The sequence below is a fragment of the Rhea pennata genome, chromosome Z, assembly GCF_028389875.1.
Source record: "Rhea pennata isolate bPtePen1 chromosome Z, bPtePen1.pri, whole genome shotgun sequence".
Lineage (NCBI taxonomy): Eukaryota > Metazoa > Chordata > Aves > Rheiformes > Rheidae > Rhea > Rhea pennata.
The window spans coordinates 81,062,363-81,080,606 of NC_084702.1; the positions used below are offsets into that span (position 1 = coordinate 81,062,363).

General features: G+C 49.2%; 1 protein-coding gene across 9 annotated transcripts in view; it reads right to left on the reverse strand.

Moving 5' to 3' along the window:
* Window positions 1-9,327, reverse strand: part of TCF4 (transcription factor 4) — a 192,405-nt gene extending 183,078 nt beyond the window's left edge. For 2 of the 9 annotated variants that reach the window (XM_062600631.1, XM_062600632.1), the window contains exons 1-2: window positions 7,074-7,556; window positions 5,548-5,620 (exon numbers count right to left, since the gene is read on the reverse strand). In XM_062600631.1, the coding sequence (XP_062456615.1) occupies window positions 5,548-5,620; window positions 7,074-7,175 (175 nt within the window). In that variant the 5' untranslated portion in view covers window positions 7,176-7,556. Of the gene's footprint in view, window positions 1-5,547; window positions 5,621-6,170; window positions 6,221-7,073; window positions 7,558-7,830; window positions 7,876-8,784 lie in introns of those variants that run through there. The other 7 variants (XM_062600634.1, XM_062600635.1, XM_062600633.1 and 4 more) reach the window with 7 other exon arrangements.
* Between the last annotated feature and the right edge of the window lie 8,917 nt (window positions 9,328-18,244).

Sequence of the window (18,244 nt, forward strand, 5' to 3'; positions counted from 1 at the left end):
GCAGCGCGTGTGACGTGTTGTTTCCAAAACAGATCGATACCCAGCGCAGAGAACAACAGAGCGCAGCTACCTATCGTCCCCGCTACCAGGAGCTGCTCCCAACGACATCGTTAAGTGGTGGCCGCCACAACAGCGCTCCCAAGCACGATGGTGTCACTGCACCTCCATGGAAAATACCTCCCCACAGCTCCCAGCGTCACCAAGGCAAACCCACTTCCAAAGACACCTGCTTGCCTGATACGCAGGTACCTGCGCTAGCATCTGCCGCAGCAACAGAGGTAAATACGCCAAGGTCAAGCTTTCCCTACACTAGTTCTGCAGGCTTGCTAAGGAAAAAAAAGGAAAAAAAAAAAAAGAGTATATAGTAGTCTGAAAACATTGTAAGAATTATCTAAGAACTTGGTCGCTACCATCCCTCTGCTTTGCCCACAGGTACGAGGCAGAAGCTCTCCCTGAGGCCAGGTTAAAGCAGGCCTCGTGGAGGGCTTTGCCCCCGGGGCCTCTGGAGGCGCAGGAGGAGCTCCGCGGGCTGTGCCGGCCGCCGGCGCGCTGCTCCTGGCTTGCACTTCTTGCGAGGCAACCTCCACCCGCTGCGAGTGCTGCCTTTGATCGCGTCCACCTCCCCGGCATCGCCTGCCTGGGAAAACTTGGGGGAAAGAGCTTTAAACCATTACGAACCCATACCCGAACCCATACCCCGCTCCTCGTCAAACAGCTGCAGGTGCGTTATCTCGGCGCGCGGGAACCCATCTGAACAACATCACCATCTCAAACACCAAACGCCACCGGCCGGGGGCCACCGGGGCTCTGCGCTTTCCTAGGCCTTGCTAAGGAACAAAATTTCCACATACAAGATGTAGTTTACCATTAGGAGTAAATGTTTGATCTGTAAAGCTTACAAAAATGACTGTGTTTACCATAGGAGATGAGCAGAAAGAAAAAAAAAAGGAATAATTTTAAGCTCAAAACAAAACTGTTTATATGACAGCTTTTAGCGCTCCACGATTCTGTGCATTTAAGAGAGATTCAAGCAATTAGCAGCATAAACTTTCATTACATAGTTCTATTATATATGCTTATGTGACTTAGTTGTTCATCTGTTATTTAAGTGATTTCCTCGTTACAACGGTACGGTAAAGATATTTGCTGATGTTGTCAAAAAGCGCGGAGCAGTGCAGCCGCGGCACTCCTGGGAAGCCGAACCGGGCGTCCTTAAAGCCTTCTGCTTCATCGGTGAGTAAAACAGCAAAGCGATCCCAAATTCGGGAAAGGTTTAAATCATGGAGGAAAAGACGGGGGGGAGGGAATAAATAAATTAATTAAGGAAAGCCCGCGCCCCACGCACGCTCTTTCTGCAGGAGCCAGAAGACAGGAGCGAGCGGCGGAGCGGCGAGAGGCACCGGACGGGCACCGGCGGGAGCGGGACTGGGCACCGGCCGGGCACCGGCCCTCGGCAGCAGCACGCCGGCCTCCCGCGCCGCTCCGCCTGCGGCGAAGCCCGCGGCATCGCGGCCCCGGGCACCGAAGGCATCTGGGCACGCGCACGGAGGGGCGCTGGCCCGAGCGGCGAGCGAAGCGTTTCCAAGATAAAGATTATATTTAGCATAAGCTTTTCTGCTGATCAACAAATAACGGCAAAAATACACGCCTTTCCCAGAAGGCCACACTCCAAAAAAACAAAACAAAAAACAAAACAAAACAAACAACAACAACAAAAAAAACACGGAGTAGGACTTAAATATTTGTATTTTGCAATGATTTGCTTAATAGACACACCAGAAGTAAAAAAAGCACTTCAAAGCCAAGCTGAATTTGTGATTTCCTAGATTAAGATATATTAATTTGTAATCAGTTATTCTAATGCTGGACAAGCCTTAATCAAACTAATGGCAAAATTAAAACCAAGCCTTTAAATCCTTTAATTTGACTTAGTTTTACTCCGCGATGCCTGCGCTAGCAAGGACTTCTTGTGCGGTAGGAACGGCCAGCGATAGGAGCTCAGTTGCTCCGCTGCTCCTCACACCCACGCAGGACTCGGACACATACAGAGTGGGCAAGCTGTAACAGATGCTCGAAAACTTCGGTAAAATTAAACACTTAAAATAAAAGCAGCAAGAACTGAACATAATTGGGAAGATGTGGGATTTCATTAACAGTTCAAAAACTGAAATATGGTCAATGTGGCAGACCTAGCAAATTCTTTAGCAATGCAATGCTTGAAAAACTACTCCAAAACCCATTCTCAAAATCCAGTTCCAGCAACCAGCATTGTTCGACGACGGCTCACACGCAGCTGATGACAAGTGTTTTTACTGCAGGAGCAAAGGTAAACGATTCAGAACGTTTCAAAACATCTAAGAAGATTAGATTTTATTTTGGCAAATTTCTTGAAAATAAAAAAGGCCTCCTGATTCTAACGGATATATATTGTTCAATTTAAGTAACAGGTATGAAACCACTTCACAAATACAATATATATGGGAGGTAACTCTACGGAGACTTTCTTCAGAAATAATTTCGGTGCTCACCAATTCCCCCGGTTAAGGTCACAGTCTCTGGACCAGCATGGCTGAATTGTTTTAGTGCTCTCTGCTGAACACCTGCAGACATCAAACAAAAACTCCTGGTCCTTTACGGGGTTGACAAAAGCCTTTCATGTGAAAAATGCTCCATGGGAATGTCACGGCTGTGGCTCAGGTTACATTCCTTTCTCCCTTGCAGCCCTCACCATTTCTTAATGTGGTAAGAAGCCATGTTTGTGAAATTAAAGATTAAAAGGAAACGTGGCTGCACTTTATTTTCATTCACACATTACAAATCACAATAGAGCATCATATATTAGATGAGTAAAAAGCTATTAAGAAGACTTTAAGCATGAAATATTACCACACTTGCTAAAGTACAGTTAGTTTCACTTCACTGCTTGGGGCTACTTTGCTTTGGGGGCTTTTTTTTTTCTTGCTTTTTTCTTTTTTTTTAATAGCAGAAGTTTCAGGTTAATAGTGAGGAATGACATCTGTGCTTCCTCATCACGGTAAATATCAGTTTTAGAAGGGGACCATTAAGACAAGGTACGCTCCAGCTTGAGAAGAGCATCTGTCCAGCAGGAAGAACCCGCAACATGCTGCTTGCTAAAATTCCCTATTAGCAACACGTATAATTAGAATAATAAACTGTGCTGTTATGTTATTGATGGAGCTATCTTTAATCCTGCCACACACCTATCTAAAACATCTCTTGAAGGAGCCGTCCGGGCACTATCACACAAAACGGGGAATTCTCAAGCCCTGCCTCAGGCCAGCAGCGCAGAGCAAATATTTTTCGCGAGGGCTGAAGCCCGAGCCGCTCGCGCAGGCGGCTGCCCAGGGCGGGCGCCGCGCACCACCAGCCCCGCTTCTCCTCCTCGCCGCGGCGCCTTCCGGCCTCTCCCGCACCTGCCCCCTCGCTGCGACCCACGCAGGCGGCTTCGGGCGGCTCTTGGGGAGTCACTGCCCCCTCTCCGCAAAACGCCGCCCCCAATAACCAAGGGGCAGGTATTCACGTAGGGAACGGCAGATTCTTTACCCTGGGAAGAGCAGGCCCTGTGCTGCGCAGCATGGGGGGGGATTTACCCCCACGCAGGACAGGTCCCTCGCCAAACCGGCTCCCTCATCCCCCCTCGTCAGCACACGCTGCACTACAGCACGTACGTGTCGCCGCACCGCGTGAGACTTCAGTCTGCATTTCACGCGCAGGTGTTATTTTCAGTGGTCCGTATCTTAATATTACTAACTTACTTCAGCTCATTACATCATTTGTATGTCTAAAACGATGCATCAAAGTTACTGCAACGCCCTCCAGTTTAGAGGAGATCAAAAAAAAAATAAAATAAAATAAAATCGATTTTGCTCGATGCTCAGATTTTCTATCCTACGTTACTCCTGATCAAACTGACTTCATAGATGAGGTTTAGGATGCATTTACTAAACACAACCACCTAGTTAATTGCTGCTAGACCAAGTGTTAGCTGCTGCACAGACTGCTATATAAGCACGATGAATTGATCTGCCTGGCAAACACTTTATGTTTCTCTCCAACAAAAACAAATAGAACAGATATTCTACATTCAGTTACATGAGTTATTAAAATTATATAATTCAGAAATTATAAAAATAGGATCAAAATCTTTAGCTTGTGAGATATAAGGCAAACTACAAGTGGAAAGTTGTTCAAACCTAACAATAAAATTCTCTAAGTCACTATATTCAAAATGTAACCAAATTTATGACAGTAAAACAAAATCCTGTAATTATTTTGAAAGTCTGGACGGAGCAAGATGCATAAAATGAGTGTTTGACAACTTCAGGGTGGCATTTGATAAATATCTTAAAAATAGATACTACAGACTACCTTCAAATTAAGTAGTCTCTTTTCGGAAATAAAAAGTTAGTTAACACATCAGTGCATTCGATAAAAACGACTGCACTGAACGCACAGAAGAGGAGCCTTTAAACCGACTACAAACTGCAAACACCAGGCTCGAAACTATCCGCAGTGACGTGTTTGTGTCTAGATATCCACTGGCAGTTTGCAGCGGAGACTCGTCCAAATTTGCCATCTGATCCAGAGCAGCGCTGCGCACACACCACCACCGCGCGCGGCGCGGCGGCACGTGCAGCCGCCCGCGCGGGCCGCCGCGGCCGCGCTCGCCCGGCCCGTCCGCCCGCGGAGCCCTCTCGCGCGGCACTTCGGGAGCGGCGAGGAAATTTCCGACGCGCAACTCTCGCCGCTACTTTTACTTCTGGTTTGGCAGGCGTATGAACAAGCTCTACGTAAAACTTCAGCTGCCAGGCTATTACCGCACGCACACGTCCTACCGCCCAGCGCTCGGAGCGCACGATGTGCCCCTGCGGCACGACCGCGGCCAAACGCACGCGCCAGCCCCCCGGCCCAACTCCGCGCGCCCTCCAAAGCGCGCCGCTGTTTTGAAGGAAAACGCCCCGCTCCAAATCAGAAAAAGCCCTAGCCCAAAGACGTTAATTTGACCAAAAAAAAAAAAAAAAAAACTCCATCGGCAGCAAACACTGATCTCTGACGCTAAGAGTCCTTTTCCTGGAGGAGCCTGGCATGCATCCTACGATGCTTATTTATTTATTTAGTTTAAGCAACCGTCATTCTTATTCACAAAATTAATTCTCACACAAGACGTTTGCATTATCATCTCTCACACATAAAGACAGCATCTGAAAATGTAAATAAAGATCTCCATTGCTTAATTTAAAACAGAAAAAATAAAAAGGGAAAGAGATTTAAATTAGCTCACCTTGAGCTATTATGCAGAGGGGAAGTTTTTTAAAAAATCATAAATGTACAGAAACATTGTGAAAACATCCAAGTCTCATGGAAGTAATAATAATAATAATAGCAGCCAGCGCTTAGGGATAATTCCACTCAAATCTCAACGAATCTGCTCCCCAAAAGAGATTAACAGCACCAAAACAAAGGTAATGCCTATGGATAAATAACCGACAACATTCTGACCATATATTAAACAAAAATTTTACATACTTGAGCCAGTAAAATGTCCACTTGCCAAAGAAGTTGGTCCATTTTTCCCACTGCTCACAGGAGGTGAAAACATCTAAAAAAAAAAAAAAAACAAAAAGCAAAAAAACAAAGAGACGTTACTGCTGGAAAGCGAGCGAGCCCCGCGCGCGCGCCAGGCGCCAGTCCCTTCCCGAGCCCCGCGCCGGCAGCTCGCCCAGCCGGGGCACCGCCGCCGGGCCCCGGCCCCCGGCTCCCCCGCGCCGCAGCGAGCCGGCCCCGCGCCGAGCGGGCATCGCTGCCCCCGGCTCCGCTCCGCTCCGCTCGCCGGGCCGCAAAGGCGAAAAAAAGTTTTTTTTTGTTGTTGTTTTTTGTTTTTTGTCGAAACCTTGGCCATAAACGTAGCAATGTCCATTTCCATCCCGATTTAGGGTTTGCCTGTCATATGGGAACCCGAATAAGAAGAATGCAAAGTGCCACCTGCCCTAAATTCTCATTTCGTCTCTAACAGGAGAGCAACTGGAAGCAAGGCTCGCTCCCTCTCCCCTCGCGCGCGCTCCCTCTCGCGCTCCCTCTCTCTCTCTAGCATTTATTTCGACCCTAATTGGTTTCTCTCTTCTTCGACGTGTCTAGTGGATAATACGCACCTTCCCTGAGTCAGAGCCTGCAAAAAGCGAGGGAACAAATGGAAAAAGTGCACCAAGCGCGGAGGGGGCCGCGCAGCTGCCCGCCCGCCCGCCCGCGGCGGCCCCGCGCCCGCCGGGGGGCTCGCGCGGGGCCCCCCGCGCCCCCCCTCCGCCCCTCCGTCCGCCCGTCCGTCCATCCATCAGCGCAGCCAGCGCCGGCGAGGGGGCCCGGGGGGGGGGGAGGGGAGGGGGAGGGGGAGGAAGAAAGGGGCCGGGGGAGGGGAAGGCCCCGCCGGGCCGGACAAGTGCGCGCGTGCGGCGGCGGCGCGGAGGGGCCCGCGCCCGCGGCCGCCCCGCGCGGCCCCCGGCGCCCCCCGCCGCCTCCGCGGCCGCCAGGCGAGGCGGCGCGGAAAACTTTAAACTGAGACGGTCATGGATTTCTTTGCACTTTCCGTGTGCCACAAAAGCGAAACAAGGGAAGAACGGAAAATAGAGCAGAAGTCACTGACCAGCAATTAATTAGCTCCTGTGCCGACACCACCGTAAAATGTAAAGCACGACAGAAGTGCTCGGTAATATTACTGTTATTAACTAATGATGAGAAATGTTCGTTTTAGGGGCGTCTGGTTTTGTAAAAATTATTTTAGACATCCAAGACATTTCAATAAGCTGCGAACAAGATTGCATCTCCCATCACATACAATAAGAAATAATAAAAAGACTCTAATTTTTGTTTCTCTCTTTTTTTTAAGCGAAAAGATATTTACCGTGGTTCTAGCTGCTGATTAAAAATTACCCAATGTACTTAGATCGCAGTTTTGTTTTGTTTTGCTTTTGTTGGTTTTTTTTTTTTTTTTTTAGTTTAACAGATCAGCTAGAAGATATTTTTTACAGCTGTTGTTAATTTCCACCGTTGTTTCTTACCGCACTGAAATCCAGTAAATCACTCAGTTCTTTGTCCGTCCCTAAGGCAGCCATTCGCTGTTGGTGATGCATTTTAGCAAAATCACACAAACCTAGAAACATGGAAATAACCGCAATCAGAAACCCAGTCCCGAGCCTTGCAGGAAGCACAAGCGGGTTTTGGGGGTGGGGGCGGGGGTGGGGAGCTGGGAAGAAGGGAGGGAAAAAAGATGGAGGGGCAGCAAAAACAACAACAACAAAAAAAAAGCGATATTGTATTTCCAGAGAGGCGAGCGAAACCCGGTAACATCCACTCTAAACCCAGATCCGAAGGAGCAAAAAAAAGAGAAAGCCTCGCTCCCGGAGCATCATTTATGCAACAGGAGGTTCAGCGAGGAATGAATGAGGATCCCAGAGAAGAAACTACAGCCATCCGCTCCCAACTTTTTCCCTTCTCCTTCTTCCACGCAAAGTAGCGTTGAAAGACAGAAACGAAAAATGAGGATAACGATGGGAAAAAAAAAAAAAAAAAAAAGGTGCCGAGGCGCGGGGCGGCGCGGCGCGGCGAGCCGCGGGCAGCCGCGGACAATTAGCCCCGTTTCTAATTTGCGGCGAGGAGGGCGCTTAACGGCAACAGCCCGCGCCCGGGCGGCTCGGGCCTGCGCGGGGCCGGCGGCTCCGCCGAGCGCCGGGGGAGGGGAGGCAGGACCGGGAGGGGGAAGGGGGAGGCGGCGGGGCCCCGCGCAGCCCCTCCGCGCCGCGCCGCGCCGCTACCCACCGCCCGCCCGCGCGGAGCCGCCGCCGCGGCGCTCCGGGGCCGCCGCCGCCGCCGCGGAGCGCGCCCGGCTGCGCGGGGAGGGGGAGCGGCGCGCGCAGCTCCGCGCCCGCCCCCCGCGCAGCGCCGCGCCGCGCCGCGCCGCGCAGCCGGGCCCCGCCGCCGCCGCCGCCTCCCTCCGCGCCGGGGCCGCCGCCCGCTCGCTCGCCCGCCCGCCCGCCCGCTCGCTCGCTCGCCCGCCCTCCCCGCGCCGCACTTTTGCGCCGGTTATACTTTAAATTTCCCCAGCTCGCGCACATACACATGGCAAAGCAAGTTTATACGGGGCTGCAATGCACGTGATGCGGCGACTTTGCCAAGAGGAACAATATTTTTCCCCCTTGTATTATCCAGCCTTTTTTCCTCCTCCTTTTTTTTCCCCCTTCCCTTTTTAATTCTGCTTTGTTTTGGTTTGTCTGTGATCGCCCCCCCCATCCCCGCCACCGCTGCCTAAAGCTAAATTTCAAAAAGCCCAAGGTTTTCAATCTACACAGAGTATTGCTGCAAACTTTGCAAAATCAAGCGTTTGGTTTGTTTTACGCTCAAGTTTCTGGGGACGATGCCAGCGGCCCCCTCCCCCCACGCCACCCTACAGCATGTTATACTTTTATTTTACGTTTTGCTATTGCAGGCCGAACATACTCCTCAAAAACTAGTTCGACTTCATTTTCCGGTAGGAAATAAAGCACCCAGTTATTACACTTATCGTTTGCACGTTATTGTATAATTCACACATGTAATTACGCTGGGTATATCACATATATTTATACACACGAGCAACTATGTGTGCACAGATACAGTGTATTTTCTATTTGAATTTACACATTGAATAAGTTGCACCTCTTTTTAAATAACACATTGGGATCAACAATTAAAAAAAAACATACAAGTTACTCTAACAGCAAATTGTAACTTTACCTTAAATGGCCACAAATATGTTCACAATATTCCAAGGGAGAAAAGAAAAAGAGAACAAAAAATAAAAACAAAAAAAAAGGAGAAATCTTCTGCCAAAGTGCTTTATTATCACACGTGTGTGTCCCTCCAAAACCACGAAAAAGTACCGAGAGTGTCAGTGCTGCTCGTGGGCGCTCCAGATTTACCGGCACCCTGGCCCTGGCTTTGGGGGTTACCGAGCCCCGCTCGGCGCCACGAGATCCCCACCCAGCCGCGGCAAAAATCGCCGCTAAAGGAAGGGAAAAAAAAAAAACGCAAAAAAAAAAAAAAGAGGAAAAAAGAAAAAGACGGTCCGACAACTTTTCCCTCTATTGTTTTTACAGACACATGGTGGCTGGCAAACTACGAGCGCCGCGGTGGCTCTGGGACTTTCCCCTCTGTCCTTCCTTTAACAAAAAAAGGGGGGGGGAGCGCATGCACACGCGCGCACACGCGCGCACACACACGGCGGAGCGCGGCCAGCCCCGAACTCGCTCCAAGTTCACAGCGCGGCGCCGCTCGCCGCCGCGGCCTCCCCCGCGGAGCCGGGCGCCGCCGCCGCGCGCCCCCCGCGCGGACTCATCGCGATCCGCTCACATCCGGGCACCGCCGCGCGGCTTATAAAGCGCCGCCGCCGCGCCCGCGCACGGTGACGCGGGGGGCGGCGCGCAGCGCAGCGCAGCGCAAGGCAGCGCACGGCGGGGGCCCCCGGCCCGCGCCGCCCTTTGCGCCGCCTTTGCGCGGCCGCGCTCCTGCCGCCGCGGCCCCTGCCTGCGCCCGCGCGCCGTCCCCGCCCTCGGCACGCACCCCGCGCAGGGGGGCGGGGGGCTGCGCGGGGCGCGCGCGCGCGCGCGGCCGGGCGCCCCTCGGCCGCCTCCTTCCCGCCCTCCCCGGGGCCGGGTCCTGCGGAGGAATTTGGGCAGCGGTTTGCAGGCGTGTCGCTGAAATCACGCACTGCCAGGCTGCCCGGGATTTCTGTGTTTCCCTTTCCTTCCCTCCTCCTCTTTTTTTTTTTTTTTTTTTTTTTTTAAGAAATGTAGTCCGAGCACATCGTTCGGGTGACGTGCAGGCAGTTCTTGAAAATTAAATCGCACGTGTGAACGCCAGCGAAGGGGGGGAAAGGCCGGGAGGGAAGAGGGGCGCAGGAAAGGGGTGGGGGGCAGCGAGTGCCCCCAGGAGGGAGGCTGTGCGGCGGGGGGCACACGGGAGGAGAAGGGGCCCGGACCCACGTGGCGAAGGGGCGGCCGAGGGGGAGAGGTGGGGCAGGGGTGCCAAGGGCCTCCCCCCCTCCCATCCCCCCCCCATCCCCCCCCCCCCGGCGCCTTCCCTTGCAACCTCCGTAAAGGCCGTGTCGGAAGGGTGGCGGTGCCCCAAACCCGGGTGTTTTTAGGCGCGGGGAACGGCAAGGTGCCCGGGCGCGAGGGCAGCGGGGCGCTCGGAGGCGCCTGCCAACCGCGCCGCCCCTCGTCCCCACAGCCGAGGCGCCTCCGGGCTCGACCTGGCTTTGAGACCCTGATCCCTCCTCGAGCCCTTCCCCTCCCTTCCCCAGAGGATTCCCCCGACCCTCTGAGGTTTGCCCTCCTCGCCGGAGAGCATCCTCCCTCCGTCGCGACCGCGCTTCGCGGCCCGGGCCTGGTGGCCAGCCTGGGCCGCACCTCAGCTGTCTCATCACGGCTATCTCCTTAACGGAGTCCTTCCCTGGACTTTTTACTTCAAATAACTCCCTCGTCAGCCTAGGGAACGTGCTCCCCGTGCTCGGTTTGGGTGAGATGACCACACACCATCGCACACTGACACAAACGCGTGCGTAATCCGTCCTTGCCAAGATGGATACCTCCTGCCACCACAGCTCCGGTCTTGGCTGCAGCTTGGGTCCTGGTGGGGGGAAATGGCAGCAGGTGGTGGTGGCTCTGCTCAGTGTCCGCGGCACGGCACGGTGGGAAGTGGCTCCTACGGCTGCCGAGTCCTGAGGCCTATCTTTGAGGTGCCTGTGAAACTCCTTGCTCTCTAGATCCTGGGCCTCGTTTCCACCGGCCTGTGTGTTCCCCCATCCCCTCCTCAACTGGAAAATACCCACATCCCCATGATGGATAGTGCACTTGCTCCAGTATGTTTAGGAGTTGCTTTCGGATGAGGGTGTGTGGTCTTTTGCATCCCCACAGTGAAATCGGAGAGAGGAAAGGACTAATAGAGATAAGGGCCTTCCCAGAGGACGCTGAGTCCAGAGAGCAGGCCAAAAACACAGCACCACCACTAAGCGTAGAAACTTTATCAGTTATTGAATTCTGGTCCTCACTTAACAGTGCTCTAATCTGGCTCTCCACTGAAGACCAGAGCAACCAACAGGGAGTATTTCACGTGGGAATATGAATACAGGCCATGTTCTAGCTTTGTCTTAAAGGCCACGGAGAGGCAGGAGGGCTAAACTGGCCACCTGGGATGTGGAATGCCTGTGCTATTTTCTAATTATAAAATAGCCTCTAAAATAGAGTCTGTTTTAATTCAGTGTGAGGATACCTGCTCTGGCAGTGGGATGGACTCTCTCGTCAGCTGCAGGATGAGTTTGTGTTCTCAGGTCAGATCTACCAACACCCAATAGTGTCTCTTCTCTCAGAAACCCCAGAGCCACTGGTACTGCCATTTCTCATAATTTTTTATGGCTCACAAAGAGAGCATTCATCTGCTGATCACATTTTTAGATGAGCCACTATCCTCTTCGGAAGCAAAGCTGAAGTCTCAGCACCCCTAGAGTCTTCCTTTTCTCCTGTTCCCAGTGAACAGTGAAGCTTGTACCTCTGGATGCAACATCATGTTTGGTTCCCTTGCCAAGGGCTCCATGGCATGTTGTGCTGAGGTTAGCAATGCCATTTTCTGTAGTTGTTCCCTGAGCATGAGCAGCCTGGATTTTGTCAGCGCTGCAGGCTAACAAGTTCTTGGTTTCAGAATCACTTTCAAAGCTATTGTGTTTTTTGCCCACAGAAAAGGTTGGCACCGGCATCTTCCCAAAACGAGGTGGCACCCCCTGCTGCAAGGGCTCTGTCTTCTGCCTGGGCCGTGACATTTTGGAAGAAATAATTTCTTCACAGACCTTGCCACACAGTGCAAAAGTACAGTAACATGGGTGATACTGCGTGGGACATATAGAGCTAGCAATGGTCTTTGCAGAGGTAGGTGACCCAAGAAATACAGGCATTGTGGGATGCTTTCTGTGCCAAAGAGATCAAAGGCACAGATAACATGGGCAGCCAGGGATTTTGGCCTCAGGGAACTGAGGGGAACATTAAAGGGACAGTGTGCACAGTCATTATTACTTAGCATTTTTAGCGTATAAACTTCAAGTTGTTTTCAACAATTGCTTAAATAACCAGAATATTGAGTTTAATGAGACTCAGAACCCTAAAACTATGAAATATGGATACAACTGTTCCTAAGCAAAACCATTAATAGCCATGGGGAACTAGCTGCACATATTTCATCCATGCTCATTGTGTTCGATGTTGTTTTGAAAGCACTGTTGCAGAGTAAAGTAGACATCAGGGAGCAGGAAGAGCATGGCTGCTCTGTGAAGGAAGGCCAGCAGGGAGCCCAGCACAGCCCTGCCCTTGCTGGCGTGGTGCAATCCCCAGCACCCAAGCAGGGTGAGCAGAGCAGAGTGATGATGGCCGCAGCTCCCTTGGCAGTCCAGCAATCCTCAGACAAAGGATAGATGATGAGTCAGGTCTGAGGTCCATTGGGGAAATCCAAATAACAGTTCAGGAACAGCAGGGGACATTGCCAGCTGTGGCTCAGGGAAGGACTAGAGCCTGAGGCCTGAGCCTAAACGGAGCTTCTAGGCCCACGGGCAGAGGTGAGAGTAGTCAGGGCAATTAAGACTTATTGGTGCTCTCAGAGCCCTGACAGCAGGTTCTCATCCCATCAAGGGGTGCCTTACACCTTACAAAGGCCTGGGTTTGCAGGAGGGCTTGCTGTGAAATGGCCTAGTCTTAGCTGTAGCATGCACATTGTCTGCCACTCCCCAGGAGTGCTCCTCAGGTTTGTAGCACCACCAGTTGATGAAGTAATGAAGCTTCCCCTGAGTGGTGATAGAAAGGTTATGAGTGATGAAGCTTCAGATGAAAGAAATGAAAGATTAGATGAATCCTCATGGATCATGACCTCCAAATGGTAGATATCTGAGCTGATTTGATCTAGAGTGGTGGAAAGCCCCAGGTGGCAATGGTTCAGCTTGGCAAATGGTCAGGTAGCCTGGATGTGCTTGCCAGAATGCTAAATTCCGTCAGTAATGGAAAAGGTTCTGTTGGGTGATGCTACCTGCATGCCTTTGATAGGCATTTTTGACTGGCTGGCTGGGTTATCAGGAGGGCATGGACCTGCTGGAGTTGTGCAAGTTATTTGCCAGCTGAAGGTACATGGGGAGCAGCTGGTGTGGCTAAGTGGTTGATCCCAGGGCTAGAAAGTAGAGTTAGCAAAGAATGGGATCAGCTGTGTGGATACATGGACGTTATCACTGTGAGCTTACTGGCCAGTGGGAGGAAGGTGGCTTCATAGGCTTGGAGAAAGTTGCTGTAATGTTAGAGGTATTGCTGACTTGCTCTCCCTGTACGCCCACTGGTCTGAGTGGGGTGTGAGGTGAGATGGATTTGCTCTTAGTAGAGGCTTATGAGCTCCTTCAAAACTCTTTGAACTAGGTCTCTTGGTCAGTAATAATGTTGTGCAGGAGACTGTGGTGTTGAAAAACACACTGTGGGGAAGGCTGGACTGTCTGTGGGTCTGGCAACAACTTCCTGAGGGCCATCAGCAGACCCAGGTGGGGGTCTACCAGTGTCTTCCAGGGCTCCCCATGTCCAGGTCCATCATGGCATCAGCAGAGGACCTGGGCTCGCAGCGGTCTTTCCACATGTACAGCAACCCACTTTTGCTAGGGGTAGCTGCCTTGTTTTTGCAGGCTGGAGGAGGCTGTGCCACCATGATGTCATGTCAAGAGTGAGTCGCTTACAGTAGCCTGGTGAACTTCTGCAGGGGGCTTCTCCTCTCCTGCAGTGAAGAGTCTTGAAGACAAGAGGACTAGGGTGTATACATGAGGTGCATGCCCAAATCTGAGTTCCCCTCCTATGCCGTGGCATTTGTCTTGCCATTCGGCTTCACTGGGCAGTATGTCAAAGCAAAGGGGAAGCACAAAAGGGAGGCCCAGCAGGCAATTTGTAGTGAGGGACATTTCATTTCTTGGTAGTATCATGGGTCCTGGTGACTGCACAGTCCTGCTCTTGGTCTTCTGTTCCCTTGAGGGCAGTCATTGTAGCCATGCGCTGTGGTGAGGGTCCAGCCATGGTCTGGGGGTGTCATGCTTGGCACAGCCACTGTGTAACTATGTTCCCTGGTCTCCATCCTCTGGGAGATTGTTGTAGACCTCTTGGCAGCAAACATGGTCACAGTGGTTGTGGTTTTAAAGGGAAAAAGGCTGTAAAACTACCAAGGATGGAGCTCTTTCTGGGTAAGTATTTGTGTCTAAAATAGATCTATATAGCTCCTTTACTGTAGCTGCTGAGACACAAATTTTCCTTAGTAAAGAGAAGGTGTTAGAAACATGCTGTAGTTAGCCTGTTTTTCAGATTGCATGTGTTGCAACTGCACGTTTGGGACAGCTGATGAACATGTAAAAAGGGAACCGCTGTCATTATTATTGTCCTGGCTCTAATGTGGGTCTTTTTAATCTGCTCATGCAGAGTCGCTATGTGGGGATTTGCGAAGGAGCAGGTCTGTGTCCGTCTGGATCTGTTGCTGGTGAGTTATCCCAGTTTCCTCTATCCCAGAGGCTTGTGAGTCACGGAACTGAGCAGTCCGGTAGGATGCAAAACACAGTCATTTCCCTGTATTATTGAAGATTTTATCTATGAATTACAATTCCTTTGGCACCAACGATGGTCTTAGCAATATACATTGTACAAAGAAAAGACAGTTCCTGTGCCAGAATACTTATTGTTTGAAATGCAGATGTCTGGTAATAATAATAATAACAAAAAAGTAAATACAGAGAAAAACAGTGGAAAAATAACACGAGCCCACAGATGAGACAAGGATTTATTTAATTATTTAAACTAGTAGTGTGTTCAGGACCTATGGCTATCTCTGAAGAAAGGAAACATGAGCAGAGATTAAGCTGTGAACAGGATCGTCTTGTAACCGCTCTAGTCTGGGTGACGTTCACGAGGGCGTGAACCTGCAGGCAGAAGGGAAAAGGAGAGCAAACGCTCCTAACGCTCATGGTCCGTTTTGTGCAGGCTGGTTCTTGCTCTGGTCAGAGATTCATAAATTCTCCTACAGGACCATTTCCCCCAGAGTATTAGGGAATCTCTGCAGATTAGAAGCCTTTATGACTTACAGAGTTCCAATTTTGCATTTTCTAAAGGTTTCATTGGTATAAATTCTGTCTGTTGTGCTTAGATATTTCAGTGCAGTGCATACCTTGCTCAAGACTGCTACATTTCCTGGCCTGCTGGTGCTCTTCATGATTGCACTGGGCATGTCATTTCAGCATTGCAGAAGAAAGAAAGAAATTGTTAATAATTAGGGATGTAAATTACACCTGATTTGTGCCTGGCCTGTTCAGATTTCAACCATATTTTAGTTTTGGATTAATCAAGTCATAATTAAATCCATTTTTAATATTAGCAATAACAGAAACATTGGTTGTATTAAAATACTATAATAAATACCTCTATTTTCCCTGAAAGTAGTGTAAATATAATTATTCACCTCACAGCAGTGAAATGTTAATAAAACATAAAATGTAAATTTGCAGTGACATGTAAGACTTCACACGTAGTAACAAAAGTGAAGCTAGTTTCTGTAGCAAGACCCTGTCTTTCTGGAGTACACTAGGTTGGCACTCTGAAAATTAATGCAGAAGCTGCGCTTAATAATGGGTTTTGGTTTTTTGTTTTTAAATTAAATGGGAAAAGGAGTAACACAACTGCCATACTGGCCCCAGTGTTATTTATTTTGAGATTTAATTCACTGTATTTTATGCTGTTCCCATATGTTCAGTTTTCAACATGCCACAGAATTTTGTATTGACAATTCACAAGTGCAGATGTTGTCGTGGGCCAGCAGGAGCTATTGGCAGTTGGGTTTTTTACCACCTCAGAAGATACGTGAAGCAATTTGGAGTTATTCAATATTAGTTGAATTGCTCTGTTAACATGATAAGCAATGTTGCAGCTGAGAGCGTTAACATAAATTCACATCTTTAGGCTCCTGAAGGTGTCTATTAACTATATGTCTCCAAAGACATGTTTTTGCCCAGTTTATGGACTTTGATGGCAGGACAACGAAGTACTAGGCTGTATTTTGTTCAGATTTTGGGCTATATACGCACCATTTTCCTATGAAAATCCAACAAATTCTGGCCATATCATAAGCCTGTCAAAAAGTTTTAACATGCACATGTTCAGTAGATACTTTTTATGGATTTGCAGATAAAGTCCTTGGAAATTTTACCAGGGTATTTTGAAAATAAATCAATTAATGTTATGAAGCCCTGTGTTGCTACAATAACTGGTGCCATGGAAGAGCCCATGTGGCAATTGCTAACTCTGGCTCCGTGGCATCCCCAGCCCGCAGACTGGGCCATTAACGAGTCTTAGCACCATACACCAAACGGTGGCGGCAAAAGAGGGACCACTGGAAAAATGGCATGTGATAAGGTAATTAATGCCCATGTTGTAAAGTTATATTGAAGTTGGCTGCAGCTGCAGTGTTGATGATGTCCTGTCCAATAGCACAAGTGGTGCTAATAGAAGGGCAACTGCTGGCTGTGTGCCCACATCCACGTGTCTAGTAGAGTTGCATGGGCAACGTAAAATGCACATCTGAACTTACCAGTGCTGGGTTTGCAGTTTCCCAGGATGTTCCCAGCCTTGCTCAGGGGCTTCCTCCTCCTCCTAGCACAGCGCTGGCCACCTGGGAGAGGAGGAAGACTAACGCAGATCTGCTCCTCAGCAAATCCCCACGTAGTGACTCTGCATGACCAGATTAAAAAGACCCACATTAGAGCCAGGACAATAATTATGACAGAGGTCCTTGAGTTCTTGCTGGTGAGTCATTTTAAAAAGAATGGGACGGAAACCACAAAATTATTGCTAATGACTACTTCCATAGATGTTGCCTTTCTTTGCTTGGATTTACTTTAAGTAATTTGTCGTGATAGCTAATTTTAAAAAACTCGGGGGTTTTGGCACTGAATCTGGAACGTATCTGTGTTCTGTCTGAGAATAACACCTTTTTTTTTTCTTATTTACCATTTTAAAGCTGAAAATGGGTAAAGACCTGTAGACCACACACACCTATAAAATGTAACACCTTAGTTTATTCATACTAGTGTTTCAGATATGAAACCATTAGAGTAAAAAATCAGAAGTAAATAGTTTTCACAAGGTGAGAAATAAGAAGGCCAGAACTGATGAGTTACCTTTAAAATAATCTAATGCAGGGATTTCCAGCCTGTGCTCTGTGAGCGAGTGGAGCCATGTTAAACTGTATCACATACGAATTCCTCACTTCCAAGTGAGGAAAAAGCAGTGAGCTAGTGGTTGAGACAACCAGGCTAGGCCAAGCTAATCCGACTGTCTTCTCTCCTTGCTAATCTTACTGGTCAAAAAGATGTAATCTAGAGCTGCTGTAGTAAGTTTTGTGATGACGTAGGGATGGACCAAAGTTGTGCTTAATAAAATCTGTAGAATAAACAAAAAAACCCAGCCCACTGAACTGCTTGGCTGTCTTCCCACCACCACCATGGAAACATGAAGCACATCAAAAAGTTATATTAGAGGCTGCATAAAAATAACACATCCATTTGTGTTTCCTTTTGTTATATTTTGATTCATTCAGGAAATTGGGAAAAAACAAGGGGACAGAACTAAGGTTGAAAGTGCTTGACTTTGCAACATTGGTAACTTTTTATGGGTTAATTATATAGTTACATATACATATATTTTCTATAGCTTGCAGTTTATTTTATGCTTACAGAAACTACAGTTATAGGAGTCTTTTGCCCAGCAAGGATACGTGGGTTAATTTGCATTTGCAAGGAACTTTGAATCTGTAGTATACTGTGTTAATAGTAAATATTTTTAGTGATTTAATCTCAAAGCCTTTTGTTTCAAAAAAAAATCTCATTAGAATCAATGGGATATTTAAGTAAGGGCTTAAAACTTTCCTGTGCTAAAACATCTGGGGATAAAGAAAGAAGAAACAAGATATTCCTTGTGAAGAACCTCAAAAACCATGCTGCAAACTTTAGTGGCAGAGAGGATGAACAGGAGGTAGAAATTTGGGGTAGGACTAAATGGGATATTGAAGGATGTTTCCTATGAGCCATCCTGGAGCTGCACAGGAGGCCTGTGCTGTAGTGGATTAAGTCACTGAATTTTTACTGCTGACTTTG